We start from the raw sequence: 26,102 nt of genomic DNA, 5'->3' as shown, positions 1-26,102 counted from the left end.
CACACCTATAATGATCATTTAAGCACGATGAGTTGATTTTCGAAGCATTAGGGAAGCATGGTAGAGATTGTGTTGTTGTGGGGAAAATTTAAAACCATCTTTGGGAGCACGTGGCACACGTTTTTGTGAATGGGTGCACCTTAGAGTTAAATAGGGAAAGCATACGGAAGTTGGGTGTGACTATGGGGTTGACGCCTAGACTACAGAAAGCAAATGAGAAATGTGTTGTGAGGGACTGGGTGAAGCATTAAGTTTTGACATCTGTTGGCACGGCAAGAAGTTGGGAAGTGACCTATTGGAGAGTTTGTAGGTCGACACTACTCGTCGACACCCTCTTGAGGCGATGACACGTGCCTCAATGATGTTGTTTTGTATTTTTTTGAATTGTTTGGGTATCTAGTAGGAATCTTATATTTTGTTTATGTCTGTAGGAACACCGGGCACGTCCCGTTGACCTTGAGCTACCGAATTCGAAGCTTGAGGCATTTTGAAGAGTTTGTGAGCGCGCCACAGGTATGGCAGCATTCCAGGCAAATCTCTGCCTAGGGCAAATGTATGAAATGTGTGTTCCTAGGGTCGTGGGATCCTAGGATTGTGATGCAATTGATTGACTGTTTAGTGAATGAATGTGTGTATGCATGTAAATGTTTTGATATATGATATGAATTGTTTTGGAAAGACTATGAGAAGTTTGTTTTGAAAATGTTACGCATTTGCATGTGCATGTTAGAATTGATAACTGTTTAGGACAGATGAGGCGGAGTATCGAGTCGAGTGTCTCCTCGACCCCAATTGTGCATTAGAAAGCATCCTAAAATGATAATTGCATAGGACAACTACGAGTCAATCACAGATCGAGACTACTCTCTATGGTTTGGCTAAGTTTTTTGAAGATGTGATTGATATGATGAATGATGTGACTGTTTTGTTCTGTTGCATACACATTGCTGTGGGCAATGATGCAAATAATGGAATTGGAGGGTAGTCGTACCCGTACTGTATGACGGCTAGCTATGACTGTTATTGTTATGTGTAGACCTCGTGTGGAGGCAATTGGAGGTGTAGGTGCACTCGTGAAGTGCACCAACCTCATGAGCTAACCAGTCAGTTTGTGAATGTGTTAATCTAATGATAAGAATGAATGAATAAGAGATGAGAGGCCAGTGGGATGTGGCTATGTGTTTGGGAGACGTCCCGCTTTTGCCACTGGTCTCGCCTATTCGGAGCGCAGGCGGTGCAAGGCCCCAAGGTTTTGTTGTGTGTTGTGCTTGGAGCGTTGGGCTCCCCGCCTTCCCAACCTGGGTGTCTTAGGGAAGGCTGAGTATCTCTCCTTAGACTTCACACATCCATGGATGAGTGCTCTACCGCTGCAGCGGATGAAATGGATCCATATTGTTCTGGGCCACCACGGGGGTTGTCTCTCGGCTGTAGGCCGCCCGCGGTGTGCACGTGCCTGTGTTGCACCCACAGGAACTGTTAATACACTGAAGTTAATGAAAATGTATTGTATATGATTGATTGTACGTGATTGAGATGCATGTGATCGTTGTGCTTATAAATAAATGCAAGTGAAATGTTTGAGCATGTCTTGCATGTAATTTGAAAGTTAGTTACTGTGGCCATTGAGTGGTTTTTATGTGTCGTGCCCTGATACGACATGATGATAGATGACCTTGATGTTTGTTCTTTTATTTGAGCCCTACCTAAGAGGGTTTGGTATTGTCCTGGCTTGTTGCCATACTGCGAAGGCTAAGCCTTCAGTTGTTTTTTTTTTCAGGTTTGGTAGACCAGGGCAGCAGGTTGAGCAGATGGCTTCACTCACGTCCTACTAGAGAGGTTTTGGGATGTGTCTTTTGTAGTGCCGGCGCGTCTTATTTTGGTTTTATTGATGTCTTATTTTTGTTAGGCATCAATTATACAGTTTGGGGCATTTTTGTCATACATAGATGTGATTTTGTATGAATTGAAATGATTACATAAATGAAAGTTCGCCCCATTGTTTTGAATGGCATGGCTCCTTCACTTTTGAATTGTTGAGTAGTCGCACCTCGATGCTTTATGTTTAGAAAAAAAAAATGTTTGAGTGTCAAAAGGTCGGGGTGTGACATGTATGGAATGCAAAACTGCAAATTACACCCACCAAGCTCAAAAGCATCTAAACTAATGGCTTTGAACCATGATACCAGAAGCATACATAATCAAATTTTCCTTAAGCTAGAAAACAAATGGTCTAAGTCACAAGGATATGCCAAAAATGGTGACGCACCCGAGTCAACGCGGGTGCGGCCCGACAATACACCCAACTTGGTTTGACCGAGTCGGGTGTGGCTGGCAGCGCCCAACTTTTTTTTTCCTTCTCCATCTTTTTCCTCTTCCTTTTTTCCTCTCCCTCTCCTTCCCCCTTTTCCCTTTGTTTCTCTCTCTTTCCCTCTTTCCTCTGGATATGCTTCGCATGATTTATTTACCATTTTAGTAAATTCAATTACTTTATAGCATGGTATAAGATTTAAATATTTGGTAGCACAAAATCCACAGCCATGAATTCATAGATATGAGGCAATTCAAATGGTTGATTATGTAGTTTCGCTTGCATAGTGACATACCCTCATAAATTGTGGTGCAGTACGAAAATAGTTAAGCATGTTAAATACATGCATCATTGTGCATTTGGGCAATACAACCAGATTTTGTTTACAGCAAAAAAGTAACGAAAATAAGGCACCCATTATAGAAAGTCCATTCCACTCTTTTCATTTTGCAACTTTGCTATCAAATGACAGCTTGAAACATCAGATGGAAAATGCTTTTACCCTGAGTTACATGCAAGTCAATTGCAGTAACTGCACCTGCCCACTCAGGTGCAATCAAACCCTATAGAATTAAGTTACTAAAAAAAAGGTTTATCCTTCTAGCTTTAGGGCTCAATTTCTTGCTCCCAAAATCACCAGAAGCTTCATTTTCATAAGTCCCTTCTCCCTCTCCATCTCTTTTTGTGTTAGGGTTTCCATGACTAACCAGCAACACAACAAGAAGACATCTGGCAGCAACAACCATTCATTTCCATCTCTTTCTCTCCCTCTCTCTCTATCTCAGTTCCCTCCAATGAATTTGATGAAGACCAAACACCGAGAGGCGAGTAAGCCTGGGTACTGGGCCGGGCCGCCGCCATGTACCTGGTGTTAGAATGTATGTATCTCATATGTATACATATATACATTTATATATATCACATATATTAGTCATCTAATATATGCTTTATATATATATATATATATTTTATATTTTGGGTACTTAGGACACCTATGTAATTTTCACTTTCTTTATGTATTTTTTCTTTATGTATTATTTTCTGTTTTCCCCTTTTATCCCTCTCCTTTTTCTATTTTTCATAGAGGGAGACTAGTCCCAACGGCTAGATTTCCGTTGGGACTGCCTCCTCCTTCTTCGCTTTGGCTCTCTCTTCTATAAATAGGGCAGCTCTCCCATTGTTTTAGGTATGACTTTTTAGCCTACTTCTTGTATCTCTTTGTGTGATTAATTTAAGTTCTTCTTCACCTCCTGTTTGAGGGTTTGTGAGATTGACTTGTTGGTGAAAGCTTCAAGGCTGATATTACTTGAAGAGGTTGTTTCTTTGGGCCTGATTTACATGGTATCAGAGCCTCGTCTTTGGCTCTTTGTCTTGCTGCCATTCAAGATTGAAGGTTCAGTTTTTATTCTTGCGTTGGAGCTGTGAAGCACTCCAAGTGTTCGAGATATTGCTTGCTGCAGTTTTACACAAGAAGAAGAGTGTTTTTGCTGGCTTCTTTTTGGTGATTTCTTGACGAAATCTAGCTCCCTTGGTGGTGAGCTCGTGGCTGTTGAAAGGGTGATAGGTTTCTATCATTGTTGAGTTTTTATCCTTGCCGTGGACTTCTTTTCACGTGGCTGCCATCTTCTTCATAACTTGTAAGTGGATCTACCTTGTTGATTGTGCCCATGGATGACAAAGTCTCTTCTCTTCCTTTTCCCAAACTCTCATCAACAAATTACATACAATGGGCTAGAACTATGGAACACTTTATTCGTAGTAAAAGCCTTTGGGGACTAGTTGAAGGGACAAAACTTGAACCACAACTAGTCCTTACGAAAGTTGTTGATGGAAGGGCTATGAAATTGGATGCAACCGAAAAAGAGAAGGTAATGGCTGAATACAACAAAAAATGGGAAGAATGGAGTGTTGGTCATCACAAAATCATTACTTGGATCTTGACTTGTGTTGACAATGCTATTAGCGGGCAAATCTCTAAATTAAATTCTGCCCTAGAAGCTTGGGAATATCTGAAGAAAACTCATACCATGAGAGATGTTGCTTATATGCATCATGTTCAACTCAAAATTCACAATCTTCAACAAGGAGATAGATCCATTAAAGATTATGTGGCTGAAATGGATCAATTGTATGATGAATTGAGTATTTTTGAACCACATTTGACACAAGATCTTATTCTTAGAGAAAAGCAAATACAACGTGAGAAGTTTTACAAGTTTATCATAGGTCTTAGACCGAAATTTGATGGTGTCAAAACCGCTTTACTTCATCGTTCTAAAACACCATCTATGAATGAGGCTATTGCGGAACTTCAAATGGAGGAAAATCGTCTTTGTCTTGATAAAGAGAAAGTCAACAATGTGCTTGCCACATCTAGGCCAGGGGCCCACTTGAGACCTTATAGACCTCCTCACTTCAATCGTACAAATGAAGGAACAAGGAGAAAAATTATTTGCTATCATTGTCAAGAAGAAGGACATACCAAGCTAAGATGTCCAAAACTTAGAATTTTTGATAAAAGAAGCAATGTTGCGGCTCAAATTCAAGAAGAGAAGAAAGAAGCAAGTTCATTCCAACTTGAGCAACTCATAAGTGCTCTTCAACCTTTTCTAAAAGGAGGAAGCACACCTTCGACTTTGGGAGCGACCGTGGCATCTACTTCTTCAAGTAAGTACTCTTGGATTATTGATTCGGGTGCATCTTTTCATATGACTCCTTATGAATCCCTTCTCATCGAATGCACTAAAAATGATTCTTATTCCTTTGTGAAAATGGCGGATGGTACCTCTCTTGAAATTGATTTTATTGGAAATCTTGACCTAGCTTTTGGATCCAAAATTTTAAAAGTACCTCAAGTAAGACATATTCCTAAATTAAACTTAAATTTATTGTCCGTTTCTCAAATAGCCGACCTTGGGTTTGATGTAATCGTCTCACAATCCAAATGTTTGATACAGGATCGGATATCCAAGAAGATGATTGGGGAAGGTTTTAAAACAAATAATCTCTACTACATAGACTTTTTGGACCTTTCAAGACCATCTTGCAATATCTCCAAAGAATGTGACATTCAAACTTGGCATCAAAGACTTGGACATTCCAATATAGAAAAAATGTCTCATCTTCCATTCATGGAGAATTTTTGTCAAAAGAACTTTGATTGTAATGATTGTATTAAGGCTAAAATGAAAGTCTTACCTTTTGATAATAGAAATTTTATTGCCCAAAAATCTTTTGATTTGGTGCATTCAGATGTGTGGGGACCCGCTCCTATTATGTCAAAAGGAGGATTATTGTACTATGTGATCTTTATTGATGATTATTCTAGGCATACTTGGGTTTATTTTCTCAAGCACAAATCGGAAGTATTCACAAACTTTAAGAATTTCTACAACATGATCTATACCCAATTTGGCTCAAATATCAAAGTCTTTAGAAGTGATTCGGGAGGAGAATTTATGTCAAATGAATTTCAACAATTTCTAAAAGAAAAAGGCATTGTTCATCAAAGATCTTGTCCTAACACTCCACAACAAAACGGAGTGGCCGAACGTAAACATAGGCACATTATTGAAACTACTAGAGCCCTTCTTTTATCTAAAAATGTTCCCAAAAACTTTTGGGCCGAGGCTGTTTTGACTTCAACCTATTTAATTAATAGAATGCCTACCAAACTTTTGAAACATATTTCTCCTTTTGAAAGACTTCATCATGTTAAACCTAATTACAATAGACTTAAAGTCTTTGGTTGCAAATGTTTTGTGTTAAGTGACAAAGACGATAAGCTTTCCTCCAAAGCTATTTGTTGTGTTTTTATTGGGTATTCCGAAACTCAAAAGGGTTATAGATGTTATGATATTAAAAAAGATAAAGTTTATGTTTCTAGAAATGTGATCTTTTTAGAAAATGAAGATGGTTTCAAAGATGAACCCAAGAAACTAGAAGATTATACTTTTCTTTGTACTAATGATATTGATGATGATGATGATATTGATGATGATGAACCCGATAAAGGTATAGAGGTACCAATTGAAGAAGTCAACAATGATAATTCTACTCATATCATCCCTCCAAAAGAGATTTTAGTTTATAGAAGAAGAGACCCCCAAAATCAAGAAACTAATCAATCTCTTCCTAGGAGATCCCAAAGGCACATTAGGCCTCCTCAAAGATTTGTCTCTTATGAGTCTTTTTCTCCAAAATTTCGAGCTTGTATTATGGCACATCATTCTTTTCATGAGCCATCTTCTTACCTTGAAGCTAAAGAAGATCCCAATTGGATTGAAGCCATGAATCTTGAGCTTAAAGCTCTTGAAAGCAATGAAACTTGGGATATTGTGCCTCTACCAACGGGGAAAAAGACTATTGGTTGTAGATGGATCTATAAAATCAAAACTAGAAGTGATGGAACCTTAGAAAGATATAAGGCCAGACTTGTTGCCAAGGGATATGCTCAAGAATATGGGATTGATTATGAAGAAACCTTTGCTCCTGTTGCTCGCATGACTTCTGTTAGAACCCTTATTGCCATTGCCTCTGTTAAACATTGGACTATTTTTCAAATGGATGTTAAAAATGCTTTCTTAAGTGGTCACCTACAAGAAGAAGTTTTCATGAGTGCTCCCCCTGGTTTTGATCTACCCCAAAACAAAGTTTTACGCCTTAAGAAAGCTCTTTATGGTTTAAAACAAGCTCCCAAAGCCTGGTTTGACAAGTTTAGTAGTGTCATGTTTAATCAAGGTTTTAAATCTTGCTACTCTGATACTGCCATGTTTGTAAAAACTACCTCCGTAGGTGTAATTGTTTTATTACTGTATGTTGATGATATGGTTATTACTGGGAGTGATGATGAAGGGATTATAGAGGTAAAACACTTTCTTAGCAAATGTTTTCAAATGACTGATTTGGGAAGACTAACTTATTTTCTTGGAATTAAAGTTGCTTATAGCAAACAAGGTTATCTTCTTTCTCAAATGAAGTTTGCTAGTGAATTAGTTGACAGAACAGGTATCTCAGATGACAAAGTTGTGGATACTCCAGCAGCACTGGGAGTAAAAATGAAAATTGATGATGGAGAGATATTGGAGAATCTCACTCCTTTTCGGCAAATAGTTGGCGCTCTCTCTTATCTCTCCATCACCAGACCTGACATTGCTCATGCTGTGCATGTGATAAGCCAATTTCAACAAAGACCCACCTCAGTACATATGGGAGCGGCAATGCGGATTGTCCGTTATGTGAAAAACACTATCAACAAAGGACTATTTCTGTCTTCTTCTTCTATATTAGAATTAGTTGCGTATACAGATGCTGATTGGGGTGGAGATCCCAATAATAGGCACTCCACCACTGGTTTTTGTGTGTTTTTAGGTGACTCCTTAATTTCTTGGCGATGCAAAAAACAGAATAAGGTATTGCTATCATCAACAGAAGCTAAATGTCGAGCAATGACAACTACAACAATGGAGATAGTGTGGCTCAAAAGCTTACTGAAAGATATGGGAATTCATATTACGAATCCTGTCAAGCTTTGTTGCGACAACAAAAGTGCAATCTATATTGCTAGCAATTACACATTCCATGAAAGAACAAAGCATATAGAGATGGACTGCCATTATGTTCGTGAAGAGTTCCTTCAGAAAAACATAGATCTCCCCTATGTCCAATCAGAGTATCAACTTGGCGATTTCTTCACTAAACCTCTCGCTGCTACCAGATTTAATTTTCTCCTTGGCAAACTTTCGGTTATCACACCGTAAGTTTGAGGAGGGTGTTAGAATGTATGTATCCCATATGTATACATATATACATTTATATATATCACATATATTAGTCATCTAATATATGCTTTATATATATATATATATTTTATATTTTGGGTACTTAGGACACCTATGTAATTTTCACTTTCTTTATGTATTTTTTCTTTATGTATTATTTTCTGTTTTCCCCTTTTATCCCTCTCCTTTTTCTATTTTTCATAGAGGGAGACTAGTCCCAACGACTAGATTTCTAGCCGTTGGGACTGCCTCCTCCTCCTTCTCTTTGGCCCTCTCCTCTATAAATAGGGCAGCTCTCCCATTGTTTTAGGTATGGCTTTTTAGCCTACTTCTTGTATCTCTTTGTGTGATTAATTTAAGTTCTTCTTCACCTCTTGTTTGAGGGTTTGTGAGATTGACTTGTTGGTGAAAGCTTCAAGGCTGATATTACTTGAAGAGGTTGTTTCTTTGGGCCTGATTTACATGGTATCAGAGCCTCGTCTTTGGCTCTTTGTCTTGCTGCCATTCAAGATTGAAGGTTCAGTTTTTATTCTTGCGTTGGAGCTGTGAAGCACTCCAAGTGTTCGAGATATTTGGACGACCACCCTGCGGGAACTGCGAAAGTCAGGATTCCCGCCCTGCGAGAATGCCAGGTGGTTTTTTTAACTTTCAGCCTTTCACCTTTTCATTTGGAAACCGGTTTAATATTTGAAAACGATTCGATATGAACAAATCGAACCAGATAATGTTCGAGCCACCCTAAGCTTTAACGAATCAATTGAACTCGAGCTCGACTCGGGTAATAAACGAGTCAATTCGTGAAATCCATCTCGACTCGTTCAATAAAAGACCCCGAGCCTAGATTTAACTGGTCGAGCTCCAGCTTGTTCACCGTAAACACTTGCTGCTACTCGAGAAGAGAAGGCATCAAGGAGGAGGAAAGGGGAAGGCTGGTTTAAGCTACAGAAAAAATCCACGGCCAAAAGTCAGACCCCCTATAAAGACCGAGTTTTTAACACAGACAAAAGTCTGTAGACCAGGGTCGCCATAGAACAGGCAAATTACCTGTGCACACTGAGTCGAGGTGAATTCTTCAAATTCACAAATTTTTTTTTGTAGTTTCACTGCCATCAAACGCCGCCAAGTGAAAATTTTGATTGACTACCTTGGTGGAGAGTCGGCCTCTACCTCCATTGGTGAAGAGAAAACAGAGTTTCAAGAAGACATCAACCCGTCTATCCACGGCTGTAGCCAGTAACTTTTCTATCAGACGTTTCAAAAATTTGATATGAACCAAAATACCATTTTTCAAAATTTTTATATATGATAAATATTTTTGTGAAAATTTATATGTAAATTTTTGAACTTTTTTTTTAAAAGAGGAAGAAGAGGGGCAGTGCAATTCGTATAATTTTTAAATCCGAGCAATGCATATCCTCAAATCTAACCAATATAAACCTTCAAATCCAATACATACATTATATATATATATATATATATATATATATATATATATATATATATATCCAATCAATACAGTTCTCAAATTCAATCCGTACAGCTTCCAAACCCAATCCATGGAAGCTTTTGATCTAGTCGGCACAATTTTCAAATTCAATCAATTGAAAGCAATTCCCCAGTCCAATTGACAGTTTTCCAAATACAATTAATACAGTTTGCAAATCCAATCAATGCAAATCTTCAGTTCCAATTAATGCAATTTTTCAAATTTGTTAATACATCTTTTAAATCCATTTAATACACTTTTTCAAATATATTTAATGCAGTTTATATACCCACTTAATAGAGTTTTCCAGTCCAATTAATCCGACAGTTTTCTAGTTTGAGAACCAAATAATCTGACAATCATAATCAAAAGTTACATAGAACATATAGGTCTTTTTCTTTGCAAATTTAATTGCATTTCATTGCGCCTAACTTATAAAAATCTGCACAAACGAATGAGACGAACAACATTGAGCATTTTTTGTTGATAAAATGTATGGAATTGGATCTAATCCACATAATTGGTCATAGTGAAGATGCAAAAGATATCCATTTTTTAACCTTCATGGAAGCATATTCCAATTTTTAAAGTGGTTCATGTTTGCTAAACATTCAAAGCAACCTTCAATATAAATTCTTATCTCAAAAGGAAATCCTTAAATGAAATCATTAAAACTCATTTCAAGTGATGCTTTCAAAACCATCTTCCAGATCTATTTCAAAGTTCCTCATATTATACGTAATGATGAAGACTCAAATATGAAGGCCAAAATTGATCTTCATTCTTTACTTTTTCAGGTCTAACGATGAGGATCCAGACCTGAAAGCCCAAATTTTCTCTCTCAAATTCCCAAGTCTTGTTTTCAATCTCTTTACAAAATTAATTGGGTATTCTCATCATAGTTAATTCTCCAATAACTCATAGCAAGTTCTTCTTTCTTCAAATTTCTTTCCCAGATTAGCTTGGAATTCTTTTGAATCTTCAAAAAAAATTCAAAAGGTTGTTTCTCCCTTTAAATTAGATTCAAATAAGCCATGTGATGCACAGTTAGCGACAATGTTTTAGGGCAATCTTTGGATATTTTGAAGTAACAGAAGACAAACAACTGCAAGACGGGTTGGGTGGGAGCTTTGAATGAGGCAGTGAGTCTTGCCGGCTCACCAAATTCCGGAATTTTGCAGAAGATAACTCGTGTGTGAGACTTTTAAAAATGCAATTGCAGTGCAATTAAGGGTGAACAACAAGCTCGTTAAAACTCGACTCGAAATCGAGTTCGAGCCGACTATTTCAATAAACGAGCCGAGCTCGAGCTCATTTTTTCCACTCATTTTTTTATCGAGCCGAGCTCAAACTCATTTTTCGGCTCGTTTTTTTAGTCGAGCCAACTCGACTCGGCTCAATCAAAAGCAATACTTATTTTGATTTTTTCGTTTTACGTTTCATTTCATCCCGTGCATTCTCTCTCCCCTCTTTCTTCTTCTTCTTCCATGCTTCATCCCCTGCGTTCTCTCTCCGCTCTTTCTTCTTCTTCTTCTTCGCATTTTTTTTACTTGCTGGCTTCTCACCTCTCTCTTCACTGGGCTTCTCACCTCTCTCTTGACTGGGCTTCTCCTTCATTCTCATGAACCCCCACCAGCCACCGATTCTTCAACATCAACATTAAGGTATACACCCTCTTGCTCTCGGCTGCTCTTATCCCTCTACTCTCCCCTTCTCTCTTCCCCTCTTTAATCTCTCTCTCTCTCTCGTTTTGTCCAAGCCTCTCCCTCTACTCTCCCCTTCTCTCTCTCCCTCTCTGATATCTCTCTCTCTCGTTTTGCCAAAAGAGGCTTTCTGAAACCCTCTCTTGGACGAGGGTTTTGCCCAAGCGAGGGTTTCCCTCACTCTTTGGATTGGGCGAGGGTATTTGCCCAAATGTGGGTTGCGAGAGTTTTGCAAACCCTAGCTTGAGCGAGAGCCCCTTAACCATTGCAGGGCTTAAGGTGGATTCTGGGTGGGGGAGAAGCATGTGAAAATGCCAATGGTTGGTGTTGACAGTGGTGAAGACGAGAGTGGTGGCGGTGGACCGGTGGTAGATCTCCATGATTTCAAGGGGAAGCAGGATTCAGTTGAGTCCAGTTTGTCAAGCTTAATCGAGCTCGAGCTCGACAAATTCTACCTAGTCGAGCTGGAGTTGCTTTGGACAAGCTCGAGACGAGCTCGAGGATTTAGTAGCTGAGCCGAGCTCGAGCTCGTGTTCACCCCTAATTGCACATATTCAAACAGTCGTAAAAATGACCAAGAAAAAAGAAAAATTGATTAACAGCAGAAGCTTCGAGAGAATATGAATGCTAACCAAAAGGAAAAGAACCAACGCCCAAATAAGTTGATAGATTTCAAACTGATATGTTCATCCCAACTCTGAAAAAATCATGAAGAAAAAGACAGGACTACCAAGTCCAGAAATACATTAGAGTTTGGGCACTGTCAGCTTGAACACTAGGGCGTCCTTGGTATTTTAAATTTTACAAGCCAGACAACCTTACAACCATCAGATTTAGGAAATTTGGAATTTAAAATTGATGAATCAGACTTCCCATTTGGCATTTCTGGGGAAAAAAATGAATGACTTGGATGCAATTTGATTCCATCAATTAGCAAACTTAAAGCTGTAGTGCTCCATCAAGAATATCACGGACCCAAGAAACTGATTTCAGAAAACTTGATTCCTTCGTTACGGTTTCTCCACGGGCTGTGCATATGTCAACGGGAGAACCATATATGAGGAATACCTCTAGATTCCAGAATTATCATCGGATATACGATGCCGTTGATGATTTGTGAAGTTTAACTATTTTCATGCTTCACGTTGTCGGCTGAAATTCCTTTTGCATATCTCTAACAGTGAACAGTGCTTGATAGCTGTCAAACACTTTTTAAAGGAAAGAAAGAACAAAGAAATGAAAAGGAAAAAAAAAAAAAAGAACATGTTGTCAAGCCCCCAGCTTCTCCGCCCTTTGCAGTAGAATCTTTATGGCCATGATTTATGCACAACATATATCTTCAAGAGAAAAGCACTAAGACACACACACACACAGCGTCTGTGAGAGAGAGAGAGAGAGAGAGATATGTGCTGTGAATGAAAAGCATCTGGTGAATTTTGAAATGATGGTAGCAACCCGAAACTATGGAACTCCATCATGATGGGGGCGATGGACAGTAAATGCTAAGAGGAGAACATGCGTTGAGAAAAAAAGAATTGAAACTAAAGGGTATAATTTTTTGTAACAAGAATTACAGCGTTCTTTTTCTTATACGAAAAAATGATTTGTTACCCCAAAAATGAATTGTAAAAGGTTCAAAAGTTAGGCATCCAATGGTTAACAGATGGGAACCACTCTGAAAACTTTTCGAAAGCATATGGGAGAGACCATAGCAACTCGGAAATCTCAGAAGCCTAGAGCCAAAAAAGTGGAGTTCCACGCTCCTGATCTCTTTCTTTATTTCGCTTTTTCAGCGTAGAAACCCAACAAAACAACCACGAAGTTGAAACGCAAGCCCCTCCATTGTGATAGTCCACCAACCAGTCCTCCTGCTAGACCTCAAGATCCTAACCGCACTTCGGTTCAAGAACTTTCTCAAAAAAGCTAGCAGATATGTCCCGCTTAATCAGTTCACAGAGGACTCCATCATCGCATTCCTTTAAAGTGTCTACCAACGTATCGTTCTTTGCAACTGTAGAAAACACCAACTGTGAGAACTTGTCCTTTATATCTTGTATTTTATGCTTCTTTTCCTCCAATGTAGAAGACGCAATCAGATTGTATGCATAAACAACTTTCTTCTGGCCGATCCTATAAGCTCGACCTATGGCTTGCCTTCGTACTGATGGATTCCAAGCAAGATCAAGCAAAACCACTCTTGAAGCCCCTGTCAGATCCATCCCTTCGGCACACACTTCTGTGGAAACAAGTAGTACCTTTACTTTCTGTGAGTTGTTAAAAGTATGAATTATTGGCTGACGACATTTTTGTGCAATTCCTCCATCAAGCTGCAAAACTTCCTGGCCAGTGGTCCAATTGAAGGATGAAATAAGAAAATGTTTGATATTGGAGAGTGGGAGGACAAATTGGCTGAACACCAAGACTTTTTCATTCAAAGCTGCACACAGCCTAACAAGCTCAACTACAAATCTTACTTTAACTCCATCAGTAATTCGGGCATTTGACAGGTCTGCTTGGTGCTCTTTGATAACGTCTCTATCCTTTGCATCCAGGGTCTCTATTCCCAAGAGAATGGATGGATGGACGGAGATGCACGACACCCTATAGTTATTCTCGAAGTTACTTTTCTCGGTTAGCTTCTCAAGGATGCACCTCTGAAGAGTAGATGGATACAGAAAGACAAAATAATCTCTCAACCCAGGAAGCTTGTGGAGATTACCTTCATGGACATGGACGAAAGGATCAATTATTAATCTGAGCTCTTTTAATCTTGAGCTATTTCCCCGTGGTTCTATGCCACCTGAAAATGTTGCAAAAGTACGTCTGAACACCGTCTCATTTTTATCCTGCAAACTCATTTCTTTTTCAACTGGATCAGCTTCTAAGCCATTTTCATGGTCCCCAAAGCTCTTGAAAATTCCTTCTGCAAAAGTTGGTCTAATCAAGTACAATGTGTTAAAGAGCTCCACAAAGTTGTTCTGGAAGGGTGTGCCAGACAGCATGATGCGCCGTTGAGTTTTAACACGTTTTAGGCATTGCCAAATCCTGCTAAACCTATTCCGAGCAGTATGCCCTTCATCAAGGACAAGTAAACCTGGATACTCGAGGAGTATTTTGCGTATGACTTGACCTTCTTTATCAGAATGTCGCCTTTCGGTGGTAAGCTTTCTAAACAGACCATAACTGATTAGCAGAACACTTTTCCTATCAATCCAAGAAAAGATTTTTATTATACGACACAAATTCTGCCTTCCAGTAGAACCTAACTTACCTCGCCTTCTTGTCAGTAGTTCCAAGGCAGAACTACTTTCTCTTCCAGAGAAACCCCGACTGTTGAGCATGTGCAATGGCACCCCAATTCCCCATTTTATGAACTCACCTTCCCAAATATGGAGTAGATTCACTGGAGCAACAATCATTGGTCTACAATCATCAAACCTTTGAAGGAATGACTGGAGAAATGCTATAGTTAGAAACGTCTTGCCAGAACCTGGAGCATGTGAAATTAAGCAACCGCCTACAGCATCTGAATTGGAAGTCAATTGATCAAGAACAATTCCGCCTGCTAAATTTTTCCAGATGAACTCAAAACCTTCCTTCTGGTGCTGGAACATTTTTTTTCTCAACTCAGGAATAATATCCCACACAGTTCCACTGGTGAAATCATTTGAAATGTTGCTGCAACCGCTAGCTTCACAATCAAACTCATCCAACACCGAGTCATCCCCCTCTTCATATGAACCTTTCCTGCTCTGTTTTCCAAAGGTACCACTAACCTAACAGCATAGAACGATTTTGCATGAGTCATATCGATATACACTTCTTAACTTGATAAACAATGAAATATGCCCACCCAATAGTAAGAGAAGCTTGCCCTTGTTACCTACCATTGGTGGCATAAAGTGCTTAATCTCCGTCTTCACAAAGGAACATATTCTGCATATAACACCAACTTGTTCATCAAGGACGAATTGATGCTGACAAGCAGGTGATTTAAATTCACAACTAAACATGCTTCCTTTGGGTTCGACCTGCATCCGCAAGTGAACCTTGTTATTTTCCCATGCAAATTTTAAATCCTCCGTGAAATTCATTTGTAGCTTCCAGAGCACAAACAGGATAAAGTAACCATCTCAGCAATGAATAGTAATAAAGAAATCCCACAGTTCGAACAAGTTTCAGTTACGATTGAAAGTTAAACAGCTTGATTTCTTTAATTAAAGATCTAAGTCTTGACAGACACAGGCCTTGATACATGCAGGTTTAGTCAGCTTGACAGTTTGCCATTTTGTTTCTGGAAAATTCACACATTCATGATAAACACAGATATGGTGCACCTTCGATGTCGCCTTTTGAGAAAGCTGAAACCCGAAGATACACATGTGGTATCAACTGCCATAACTTGTTTTAGTCTTGGTTTTCAAACATTTGACGTTATTAAACTTTGGGCCACATTTGGTATGTTCACTTCATGAATTTCATGTGTTAAAACTGCTATAACATGTTTTTCTTATCATGAGATTACCAATTCTGGACTATGAGATAACAACTTTTTGTACTCACAAGCTTGCTATAACAGGAAAAAGGAAAGGAAACGATGGAGTGGTTAGAAACATCTCACCTCAATTTCCTGCCAATCAAAGGATCCAATTGCTTCGCATTCAATAACAAAGTCCAATTCAGCCCACAGTGCGTCCAAATTTTCTTCAGTTTCTGACTTCACATGCTCGGGCTGTAAGTCCCTGAATGAAAACCATAATGGCAATTCTTTAGTTAGATTCTCTCCTTCACTGGACTTGACATCATTTGGGATGGCAACTCTCTTCCGAGAAATTGTGGCTACAAGAAGGTCAAAGAGCGAGACATCTAATGAACCATGCTTTGTTTTTGCATTTCCAGAATTTCCTTCAGGATATTCATTTATCTCCATGTCAGAACATCCGTCACTTTCACTTTCTTCGTCTTCATCATCCTCACTATCATCACAGCAGCTACTGCAGTCATCATCAATATAATCACACTGTTGCTCTCTAGACGCCTCCCTACCCATTTCTCTTATTCCCTTTTCAGCAGAACCATCGGTAACACGTCCAGCATCACCAAGAAAATCACCGAAGCAAGTTCCTTTCTTCCCAGATATCTTGACGTCTGCTGTTTCCATTACGTTGTCAGCAAAACCAGTCCCTATACCTTTTCGATCAGCAAGACAATCATTGCCATCATCATCAGAATCAAGATCCCCATTGATCCGGTGACTGCTTACATCAGAAAAATCATTTGCTAGACCCTTTTCGTCAGCAACATTATCATTGCCATCATAATCAGGAACACCATTGTCACTTACCTGATGACCGCTACTACTGCCATCGTGATGCATATCATGGTCAACGACCAATGGATTTAGAGAATTGTTCATACCTATACAAATAGGCTTGCTAAATGATCCAACCTTTCCAATGGGAGTTTGTTTGAAATTTGACCTTGTTCTTCTGGCGACACAATTATTCAGAAGCCCCCATTTATTTTCATCAGTAGCATCTGATGGATCATCAGTACAATCTTCTGCCAGTTGTGCTTCTGCATTGGAAGCTCCCATTTTCATAAAATGATCACCAACGTCATCCTGTGCTCCGTTGTTGCTGACAGAAAAGGGGCATCTCGATGAATCCTTTGTTCTTTCATTAACTCTACATTCTATTGCAACAGACGTTTCCTGCTTGCTATTTCTGCCAGGCTTCTCCCTTTCCATGCGGTTTTTAATCTCTTTCTTCTGAATTATCGGATTTTCCCTCTGTAGCACCTGCCTTTTCTCTCTCCCAATTTCCTCCGCTGCAATAACTTCGTACTTCTCCTCCCCCTCATCATTGTCAACAGCATGATCATCAACACCATCCTTTTCATCTTCCTGGCCCATGTTTGCATCCGAAGAAATCCTCATCTCCTCTTCTATTGCAATCTCTCTTCTTGCAGAAGTTCCCAGATGATTGCGGTCTTCATTCGTGAAATTAACACCATCACTCCCATAGTGAATGCTTTCGTCATCATCGTCCGTTTCTTCCTTACTCTCGCCTACTTCAAATTCATCATCGTCACTCTCACCATGACTTTCCTCCTCACTCTCGTCTTTTTCAAATTCATTATTGCTACTCTCATCATGATTGCTGTTGTCCTTACCGTTGCTTCCTTCTTCAAATTCAGCTACTGAATCTTCTTCATCCACTTTAATTTGTCTCCCCGACAAATTATTCTTCTTCTTTTCCTGATTCATCGCGGAATTGCCTTTTGTCAACCTCCCCCATTGTCTTGTTTTCCTCACAGGCGCGTTTCTCTTCGCCCACACAAATTCATTCGACCAGTGAAACTGTCCATCCACAGAACTCTTTGTTTCCACTTGCGTTCTTCTCGATATACCCTTCCTCCCTACAAACTCCTCCTTACAACCATCATGATCGCCGGTTACATGGATCCCGTCTCTCTTCCTTCGACAACAGGAAGGAACACCTTCCCTCACCGAAATCGAACCTGCCGCCCCTTCCCAACAGGAACCCCTCGCAGACGCTTCTTCTCTCCCCTTCCCCGACTTCAAATTCCACTTCCTTCCCACGTTTCTCCTTACAAAACCACGCGGGTGCCCTCTCGCCCCCTCGCCCTCCGCCTCGTCCACCTCCTCCTCCTTGTCATTGTCGTCCTCCTCGCTCGAGAGAATAACCGTTTCACTTTTCCCGCCGTTTTTTCTTGCTATCCGCCTTCTTTTCTTAGCAGAACCTAAATTCTTCTTCCTTCCCAGGCTTCTCCCTACAAAACCACTATGCTGCCCTTCCTCCCCCTCCACCACCTCCCCCTCCTCCTTGCCGTCCTCCTCGCTCGAGAGAACAACCGTTTCACTTTTTCCGCCGTTTCTTCGGGCGACTCGCCTTCTCCTCTCAGCAGAACCGATCGCAGCCTACACAATCTCTCGGATTAATTATCCCAGACGACACAAGCAAGAAAATCGTTCCCCTCAACCATGAGAGAAGAAAGCAAACAAAACAAGATGAGCAAAAAGGAATTACCGGAGGACGAGAACCTGACGATTTCTGGGTTTGGCTCCTCGTTCTCCTCGCGACGCAGCTCATGGCTGCACGAAAAGAGAAAACTCAAGCATTTAGACGATAAAAGAATACTTCAAACATCGAAATTGAGTTCCATGGTAAGAGGAAGATCGAAAATAAGGATAGAACCGAGATACCACTGTTTTAGGGCGTTTCGAAGCTTCGCCAACCGAAGATGAAGAAATTAATTTCACCAAAAATTCATTTTTTAAAGGCAACAAAATCTACGTAATAAAATAGAACTAAAAACACTCATGATAACCAATTTTGACACGCTTATATATATCGCTAACGAAATATACAAGAACATTTTGTTTCCAATAATCTACAATTTATTTCGAATGTAATCAATTGGACAATTCATATATATACATTTGAGTTTGAACCATAAACTCCTTGAGTGCATAACAGCATATTTGCATAATGATATACAACAATCAAGATATATTTCTTTTTTGACAAACTATTGATCGATAACCTTTTCGAGTAATGATAAACATACACACCGACCTTCAAAAGTTTAAAAGAATTTGCCGGAGGAAGTAAAACTTTCAGCCAAACAATGAAGTAATCCAACTAGGAAGACACACCAGAAATTCAAAATTTTAAATGTATAATCAGTTTCACAGAGAGAGAGAGAGAGAGGGATGATGCAGCGCCTCTCTCTCTCTCGCTCTCGCTCTGTGTGTGTGTCTCCAAAGAAAGGCAAATTGAGAGAGAAAGAGAGGGGCAGCGGCTGGGCCTTTTACGGCCTTTCCCTCTCTCAATCTGCCCACCTCTGTAAGAGACAGAGGGAGAGAGAGCGAAGAGAAGAGAGCTTATGTTTCTGATAACGGGTGACGGGCTAACGGAGAGGCAGTGCAGTGACCAAGTACCTACAGCAATGGCGGGGAAGACGACGACATCCCAGCGATGGAGGAAAGGGCTTATAAGGGGGTTAGGGCACGCATACAGGGGAAACCTAAGAAACAGAAACCTCGATAGCAAGACTACAGGTGGCTTCTTTCTACGTCTGGTGCGCACCGACGTGAACGGCCACGAGGCAACCCATGGAAAGGGATGATTCCGACACCTTCGGCCGCTCAGAAAAAAGCGGGAAGCAGGCGGAAGGGGCGGCGTGCGCGCCACTTCCCTCCTCTGATCTGCGTCCGTAGTTCCGCTGCGGCAAAGGGGCGCGTGTAGGACTCGAGTTCCCGGGAAAGGGATGCAGGTCGGCGATCGCATTAATTTTTTTAAAGGAATTACAAAAAGCCGCCCAAAATTTTTTGGTGATCTAAAAATCACTGATCTAATGAATTGTCCGTTAACTCCCATGTTTGGTCCTCGAAATAATTAAATTTCCCTTTGTCATTAATGAAACAAAAAACCGTCTTCAAAAGTTCCTCATGAAATTCACGCCACATAAAATCACTGCGTTGGATTTACCGTTTGCGTTCGACCGCGCATTTTAAAAGTCATCGAAGTGATTTAGCACGGCTTTTTAGTGACGTCGTTAGAAATTTGAAAACCGAGTTTGATGAAAAATAAATTTGTAAAATAATTTTTGAAAATTGATTTATTTGTATAGATGTAAGGATAAAAATTGGATGCCGGACTCAACACGAACTTAGGTTGGTTCGACTCAGCTCTAGTTAATGCGATAACTTTGTTATAATATGATTTTTATTGATATATATATAATTATATACTTTATTATAAATAATTATATATATATTATTTTATATTAAATTATATGTATTTTAATTTTAACCAAGCCGGGTCGAGCTTGAACTCGGGTTTCAGGTAGTCTAGTCATGGCACAGCTCGAACGGAAGCCCGAACCAAACTCTTTATCAAGCTAAACCGATATGATGTTCAACCTTAGTAAAAACTTAGAGAGAGCGGCCAAACCCAGTTTTCTCAAAAAAAAATTGAGGGTAGGTTTTTCAAAGCCTTTATAAAAAAAAAAGTTTTGTCAAACAATTGGGTTTTTGACAAACTCAATTTTAAGTATCCATCTAAATATCCCCTAAGCGTGTACCTTCAAAATTTATAAACATTCAATTATTGTTCATGTTATTAAATAATGCATATGCTAGGTATATAATATTCTTTATACAGCTAAACGAACAATGGTTTTTGACTATTCCTTTCCTTGTCTTTTCTTCTTATCCAAACAAACTATTATATTTTTGCTTTCCTTATTTTCCCTCTTTATCAATAATTTCTTCGTTTATTATCCTTTCTTCTCAATCCATCGAAACACAGTGTAAGAATCTCTATCATAAATTTTTTCTCTATCTTTGCCATAAATATATGTTTGCACTTCATCATCAACAAATGAGATGGTATGTATACCTCTTGTTTGTAATACAAGAATAGCTATATATAGACATGATTAAAAATGCCTTTGTGAGGACTTCTATTATTCATCATCCTGTCTTTCTTTTAAGCATGGGCAACCGATCCCGATATCCAACAGGTACTCGATACATAACCCAATCGGGCCCAAGACCTGGGCTGAAAAAACCAGCCCAGGTCGGCCCGATAATATTTCGGACCAACCCGGGTCAGCTCGTTGGGACCCGATTCGGCCTGATTAATTTTTTAAAATTTGAATTACTTTTATTTATATTCAGATTTTTTTATTTTAGATGTTAACAAATATTTTTTATTTTAATTAGGTTGGGCCGAACTCAGGTTCGAATATCGAGTATCAAGCCAAGCCCAGGCTTATGCATCAGGCCGACCCAATCCCGACTTGTGATGTTCAAGTTGTGAGGTGCTATCAGAATGGCCGATCCCAACTCTTATGGAGCCAGGCCTGGCCGACGATGCCCAGGCCTACTTTCTATGCTTTCTCAAATACGATCACACTTAATTATTTATACATAAAAGATCGTATGTGTATATAACTCTCATTCATCTCCTGCAAAATCAGTTTCGACATGGCATGTGTTCAGCATGTTCAACTCTTTTTGTTTCGGCGTGATATTTCTTAATGTTCGGTGGTATTTTCTAACCATCATATATTTAAGTGAATGATGATGCCGCTCCTTCCAACTTTTTGAAATTAGTGGAGGAGCCAAAAATATTTGAAAGATGGGCGTTAATATTTTAATTTACAACCTCTATGGGGCAGCCAATAAAGGTGGGGATCGGGTACATCAGGCTTTGGGCCGGCTATTCCTTCCACAAACTGGCCTAGTCAAAGAAATTTTGTTGGGTAGAGTCGGCCTGGGTCTGAATCTAACTCGGCCTGATACAATTCTTTTGACTCGGGCTCTATATATTGTTTATGTATTTATCTCTCTTTCTTTCTTTGTAAAACCTGTCATTTTTCATTATATAGAACTGAATATGTTTCTAGAGATGCATATATATATATATATATATATATATATATATATATATATATATATATATATATATATATATATATATATATATATATATATATATATATATATATATATATATATATATATATATATATATATATTAGTGGGCCTAATTAAACCTCTCATTAAGTCATAATGAAGCATAAATTATATACATTAAATAGGGGGTTACTACTTTTGCATGAGAAAATAAGTTGATCAAATATGTTAATGGGTGTATCGAAAGATTGTTGAGGGGGAAACTGTAGGACATCCTTCTTGGGAGAAGTTGCAAATTCTGATCATAGTTTTAGTGGCCTTGAAGATAACCACTTTAACCTTGTATTGTAGTATCTTAACCTTCAATTTGCTGCATTCTTATAGGGGAAGGTCCTAACAACAGAAAATTGGAGAAAAGAGAGAGGTAAGTCTTCATTTATGCTCCTTTTCTATTTGGGATTAAATTTGGTACTAAATGGTGTACTCCTCGATTGTCTCAGCTACTTAAGAAAATAAGAAGTAGAAGGGGTTGTTGATTGAAACTCAGGGATGTGTCTAGTCAGCAAAGGTCCTAGAGAACCAGAGGCCTCACGATGTTGATAGTCTTGTAAGTTGTTGGAATTATATTTGTTTATGTTTTAACATGAATGAAAAACATTCAGATATGTGTGAAACATGTGGTTCAAATACGTTGATGTGCTTATGTGCATATAGATATATATAAACATAAATATGTAAATCTGTATATGCGTAGACACACGCTTAAGAACACTTAGGTTGTGAATGAGAATAATTGTTTTGCATATGATATTATGCATTTCATCATGTTTCTAGGAATCTAAGCATGGCATTAAGTTTCTTTTAGAATTCAGAATACAATCAAATTACACGAGAAGATTATCATATTTTCTTAGTACATTGGCAAATTACTAAATGGTTGTTGTGAGATGAAAATGTCTTAATTTCAAAAAGTCCATAACTAAAGAGTTCAAAAGAATCTTTTGTAATCAATTTTGTTGGATAGTAAACCATGCATAGAAACTATTGTTGTTCCTTAAACCATATTGGTATATATGTCTGTATGTGTTCTGCTAAAAGAATTGAATAAACCTATGTAATGACCTTTGACATGAATATGCATGTCTGTTAAGACCGCATAAATAAGGAATTTATCAAGATTCTTTGTGATCTGGTTTGCTAAGCAGTCAAAGCTGAAGAAGGTTACTTGTACAAATTAGGATGAGCAAGTCAGATTAATGAAAATTACTGCTCATTGATTGTGTCTCTACTTTGCTTATAGATTTAATACATCATGTTAATTCATCACTATAACAGAACATAGGAGAAAAAAAGAAAGAGACAACCATATATTTACCCCTACTAGAATTTGTGAAATCAAAATATCACTAAAACAGAGTTATCATAATATGTGATTATTGGTAGTCTATGGATATTATGGAATAACTTGCACTTACCAGCACTAAACATGCATGGTAATATTCAGACATGAGAGAAGTATGTAGGTCTCACCCTTTGCATGTGGTTGCATGTAAATCAATGTATAAGTTTGGGCAATTATGCATATAGGTTGATTACACACACACATAGACTGTTAAAGGTGGTTCTATTTTCTATTAACATTAACATGAAACAATGCATCCAATCACATTTACAATCTTTTTTGAAATATAGTATGTGATTAGAATCACAAATTACTCTCAAACGCCGCAGTGTGTAAAACACTTGAAGTTTAGAACTACTAAACAAGTTTGTGATGCTTAGTTGTGAAACAAGTCTGGCCGAATAGAGAAGTGTGTAGAAAAATTCTATTGCAAATAAAGCAATGAGTAGAGACTAATCTAACTAATTATGTCTACTTCTAGAAATAGTATGAGCAAGCCTGATACTCCCTATTGTGTTGATGTTTTTGTTTAATAAGGCTAAACAGAATGTAACCTGAGAAGACTGATCAGGTTGTAAGATATTAACATTTTCCTCTACCAACGTATTATTTAGTATTGAGTAGCTGCACAAAAATAAAACATAAGAAAAAAAAATCTGGATGTGGATACTTAGATCTTAAGTAAGAATAAAGTGATTCTAGTGCCATAGAAATAAGAGAACCAAACCTAAGGAATAGCCATTGATGTCAGATTGAGATTGTCACAAAAAAAGAATCATAGATTTGATTAATGCAAGAAACCTGCTCAATGAGTAAGCCAAATTAACTAAAAACAAGGAAATAAAAAATATGATTAGAGTCAGAATCCCTATGATGGTTAATTGGATTTGTTAGAAGGTATTTTACATCACTTATTCTTACCTTAACCTGGGTGAACCTCCTTCATACTTGCTATCCAACTTGTTAGCCTCTTAACCTTAGAAATGGATGTGTTGAGTTGAGTGGCTATGTCTCTTACCTCATGTTAGGGAGTGATTGACTAATGCTTGAGCAACTGCTTAATTAAAAATCTAGAAAAAGGAAATAACCTCAAGATTGATGTGAGTCCAAAGTATTGTCTCTAATGCTATATTTACAATTGTCTCATAAGAACTACTTATAAGTAGTTATATTCCACATTATGATATTAGATGCATGGGGAAGAATGTTGAGGTTGGGAATGGAATAACCTAAATTATGGTAAAGATGTGCATATGTTTAAATGAATATACACATAACTACCTTCTTAGTATAAAATTGCATTCAAACTGGAAATTAAGACATAGATGGTAAAGACCACATCATAACTCTCTCTCTCTCTCTCTCTCTCTCTCCATATATATATATATATATGTGTGTGTGTGTGTGTGTGTGTGTGCACAAATCACAGTAAAAGCATGAGTATGACTAGTACTAATGCATGCACATAAAGTATTAATCAAGGATGTTGTGCAAAATAGCTTCTAAACATTTGTTATAAGAATGCATTTATAAGGTTTAACTCTAATCCTCTTAGACATTTGTGGTTAGTCAAATTGAGATAGTCTAGGGCTTCCCACGGGTATCCTCTCTAACTTGATTTGACGTTCTTCTTAATGTTTTTATTACTGTTTCTGCTTCCGACCATGTTGGGTTCTATCATAGTCGTTCTTTAAAAAGGGACGCCACCTATCGAGGAAGAAGCTCAGGGTCGTATCTGAATCGAAGACAGTCCGCCATTGTCGAAGTCATCGATCATCCAGAGGCCCCAGGGAGGGACTCGGGAGGGAGCGAGAGGGCAGACGCAGTGAGGGAGGGAGTCAGGGGAGGCAGCGAGAGAGAGATGAGGGTGAGTGGCTGGAGCAGGAGAGTGAGAGTGCGAGGGAGACGACGAGGACGAAGAGACGACGAGGACGAGAGAAGCAGGAAAAAAATAAGATGTACATGTGCTTGCATTTTCGGAATTCATATTCTATTTTGCCTTTTGTCATCTTCATGGGTCCAGATCTAATCATGGTCCTTTCAGAGTGAGACCAATCCCTTTGTTTGAGTCTCAAACAACCAATTCTTGGAAAAGCTTCAATCAAATTGAACAGCAAAACCAAGAATCAACTAAATTGATGCATAACATATATCCATAACAAAACAGAATAAAAAAGAATGCTTATAGATAAAATAAATATACTGGAACACTCCAATGGAGAACCGCCCACGTAACCATGTGCATATGCAAGGACTCCTTCAACACCATCTCCTTGCAACTTTTGCATGCATCAAACACCACTTCCTGCATGATTTCATTTTCCAGACGTCCATCAAAAACATGAAAAACATGAAAGAATTTCTCTCCCTCAAATGTCACCCAATATAAAGACATGTTTCCTGGGCCATGTGAGCGGCTTCATAAAAAAGAGGCAAGAATTTGGCTGGGTTCCAGAAGATCAGATACGAGAAGGATGGGCTTGCATCCAGCAGCTCTGCAAATCTACATGTAAGAAAATGATTGTTCACTACAACAAATAAGTTTTTTGGCCATGGCCCATACCATGGAATGTAACTAAGTGGGCCAAAGTGTCCAATGATTAGCTAATGCAATATCAATGTGGTAGCACATTCAAACACAAGATAATTTGTAATGCCATAATTTTTCAGAAAAAGGTAAGCCAAAGGAGTTGGCTAACTAACACGATCCATGTGTACATAAAGCAGATTGCTGCTAGACTCAAGTGGGATCACTATCTTTGGCCCTATTTCTCATTTTTATTGACTTCTTCATTTTCATTTTTGCCATTATGTTTATGATCTTTCACAGTTTCTCAATTTTTTTTCATCAAAAGTTTGTCTTATACTTTAAGGTCAAGAACATATGGGATCTTGCAAAAGCAGACATTTAAAATATTTAGAGAGAGAGAGAGAAAGACAAATTACCTCTTCTCAACATGAAAAAAAATATTT

At 38.6% G+C, this 26,102-nt stretch overlaps 1 protein-coding gene across 1 annotated transcript; it reads right to left on the bottom strand.

The window, feature by feature from the left end:
* Window positions 1-13,013: 13,013 nt before the first annotated feature.
* On the bottom strand, window positions 13,014-19,583 carry LOC116256767 (SNF2 domain-containing protein CLASSY 4-like). Its single transcript, XM_031633247.2, has 5 exons — window positions 19,244-19,583; window positions 18,330-18,394; window positions 15,899-18,220; window positions 15,165-15,308; window positions 13,014-15,053 (listed from the first exon to the last, which is right to left on the bottom strand). The coding sequence occupies exons 2-5, from the start codon at window positions 18,390-18,392 to the stop codon at window positions 13,164-13,166; spliced, it is 4,419 nt and encodes a 1,472-aa protein (XP_031489107.1). The 5' UTR covers window positions 18,393-18,394; window positions 19,244-19,583; the 3' UTR covers window positions 13,014-13,163.
* Between the last annotated feature and the right edge of the window lie 6,519 nt (window positions 19,584-26,102).

Source organism: Nymphaea colorata, chromosome 6, assembly GCF_008831285.2.
Source record: "Nymphaea colorata isolate Beijing-Zhang1983 chromosome 6, ASM883128v2, whole genome shotgun sequence".
NCBI lineage: Eukaryota > Viridiplantae > Streptophyta > Magnoliopsida > Nymphaeales > Nymphaeaceae > Nymphaea > Nymphaea colorata.
Note: the sequence above shows the minus strand (reverse complement) of the source record. Positions and strands in the feature narration are given on the sequence as shown.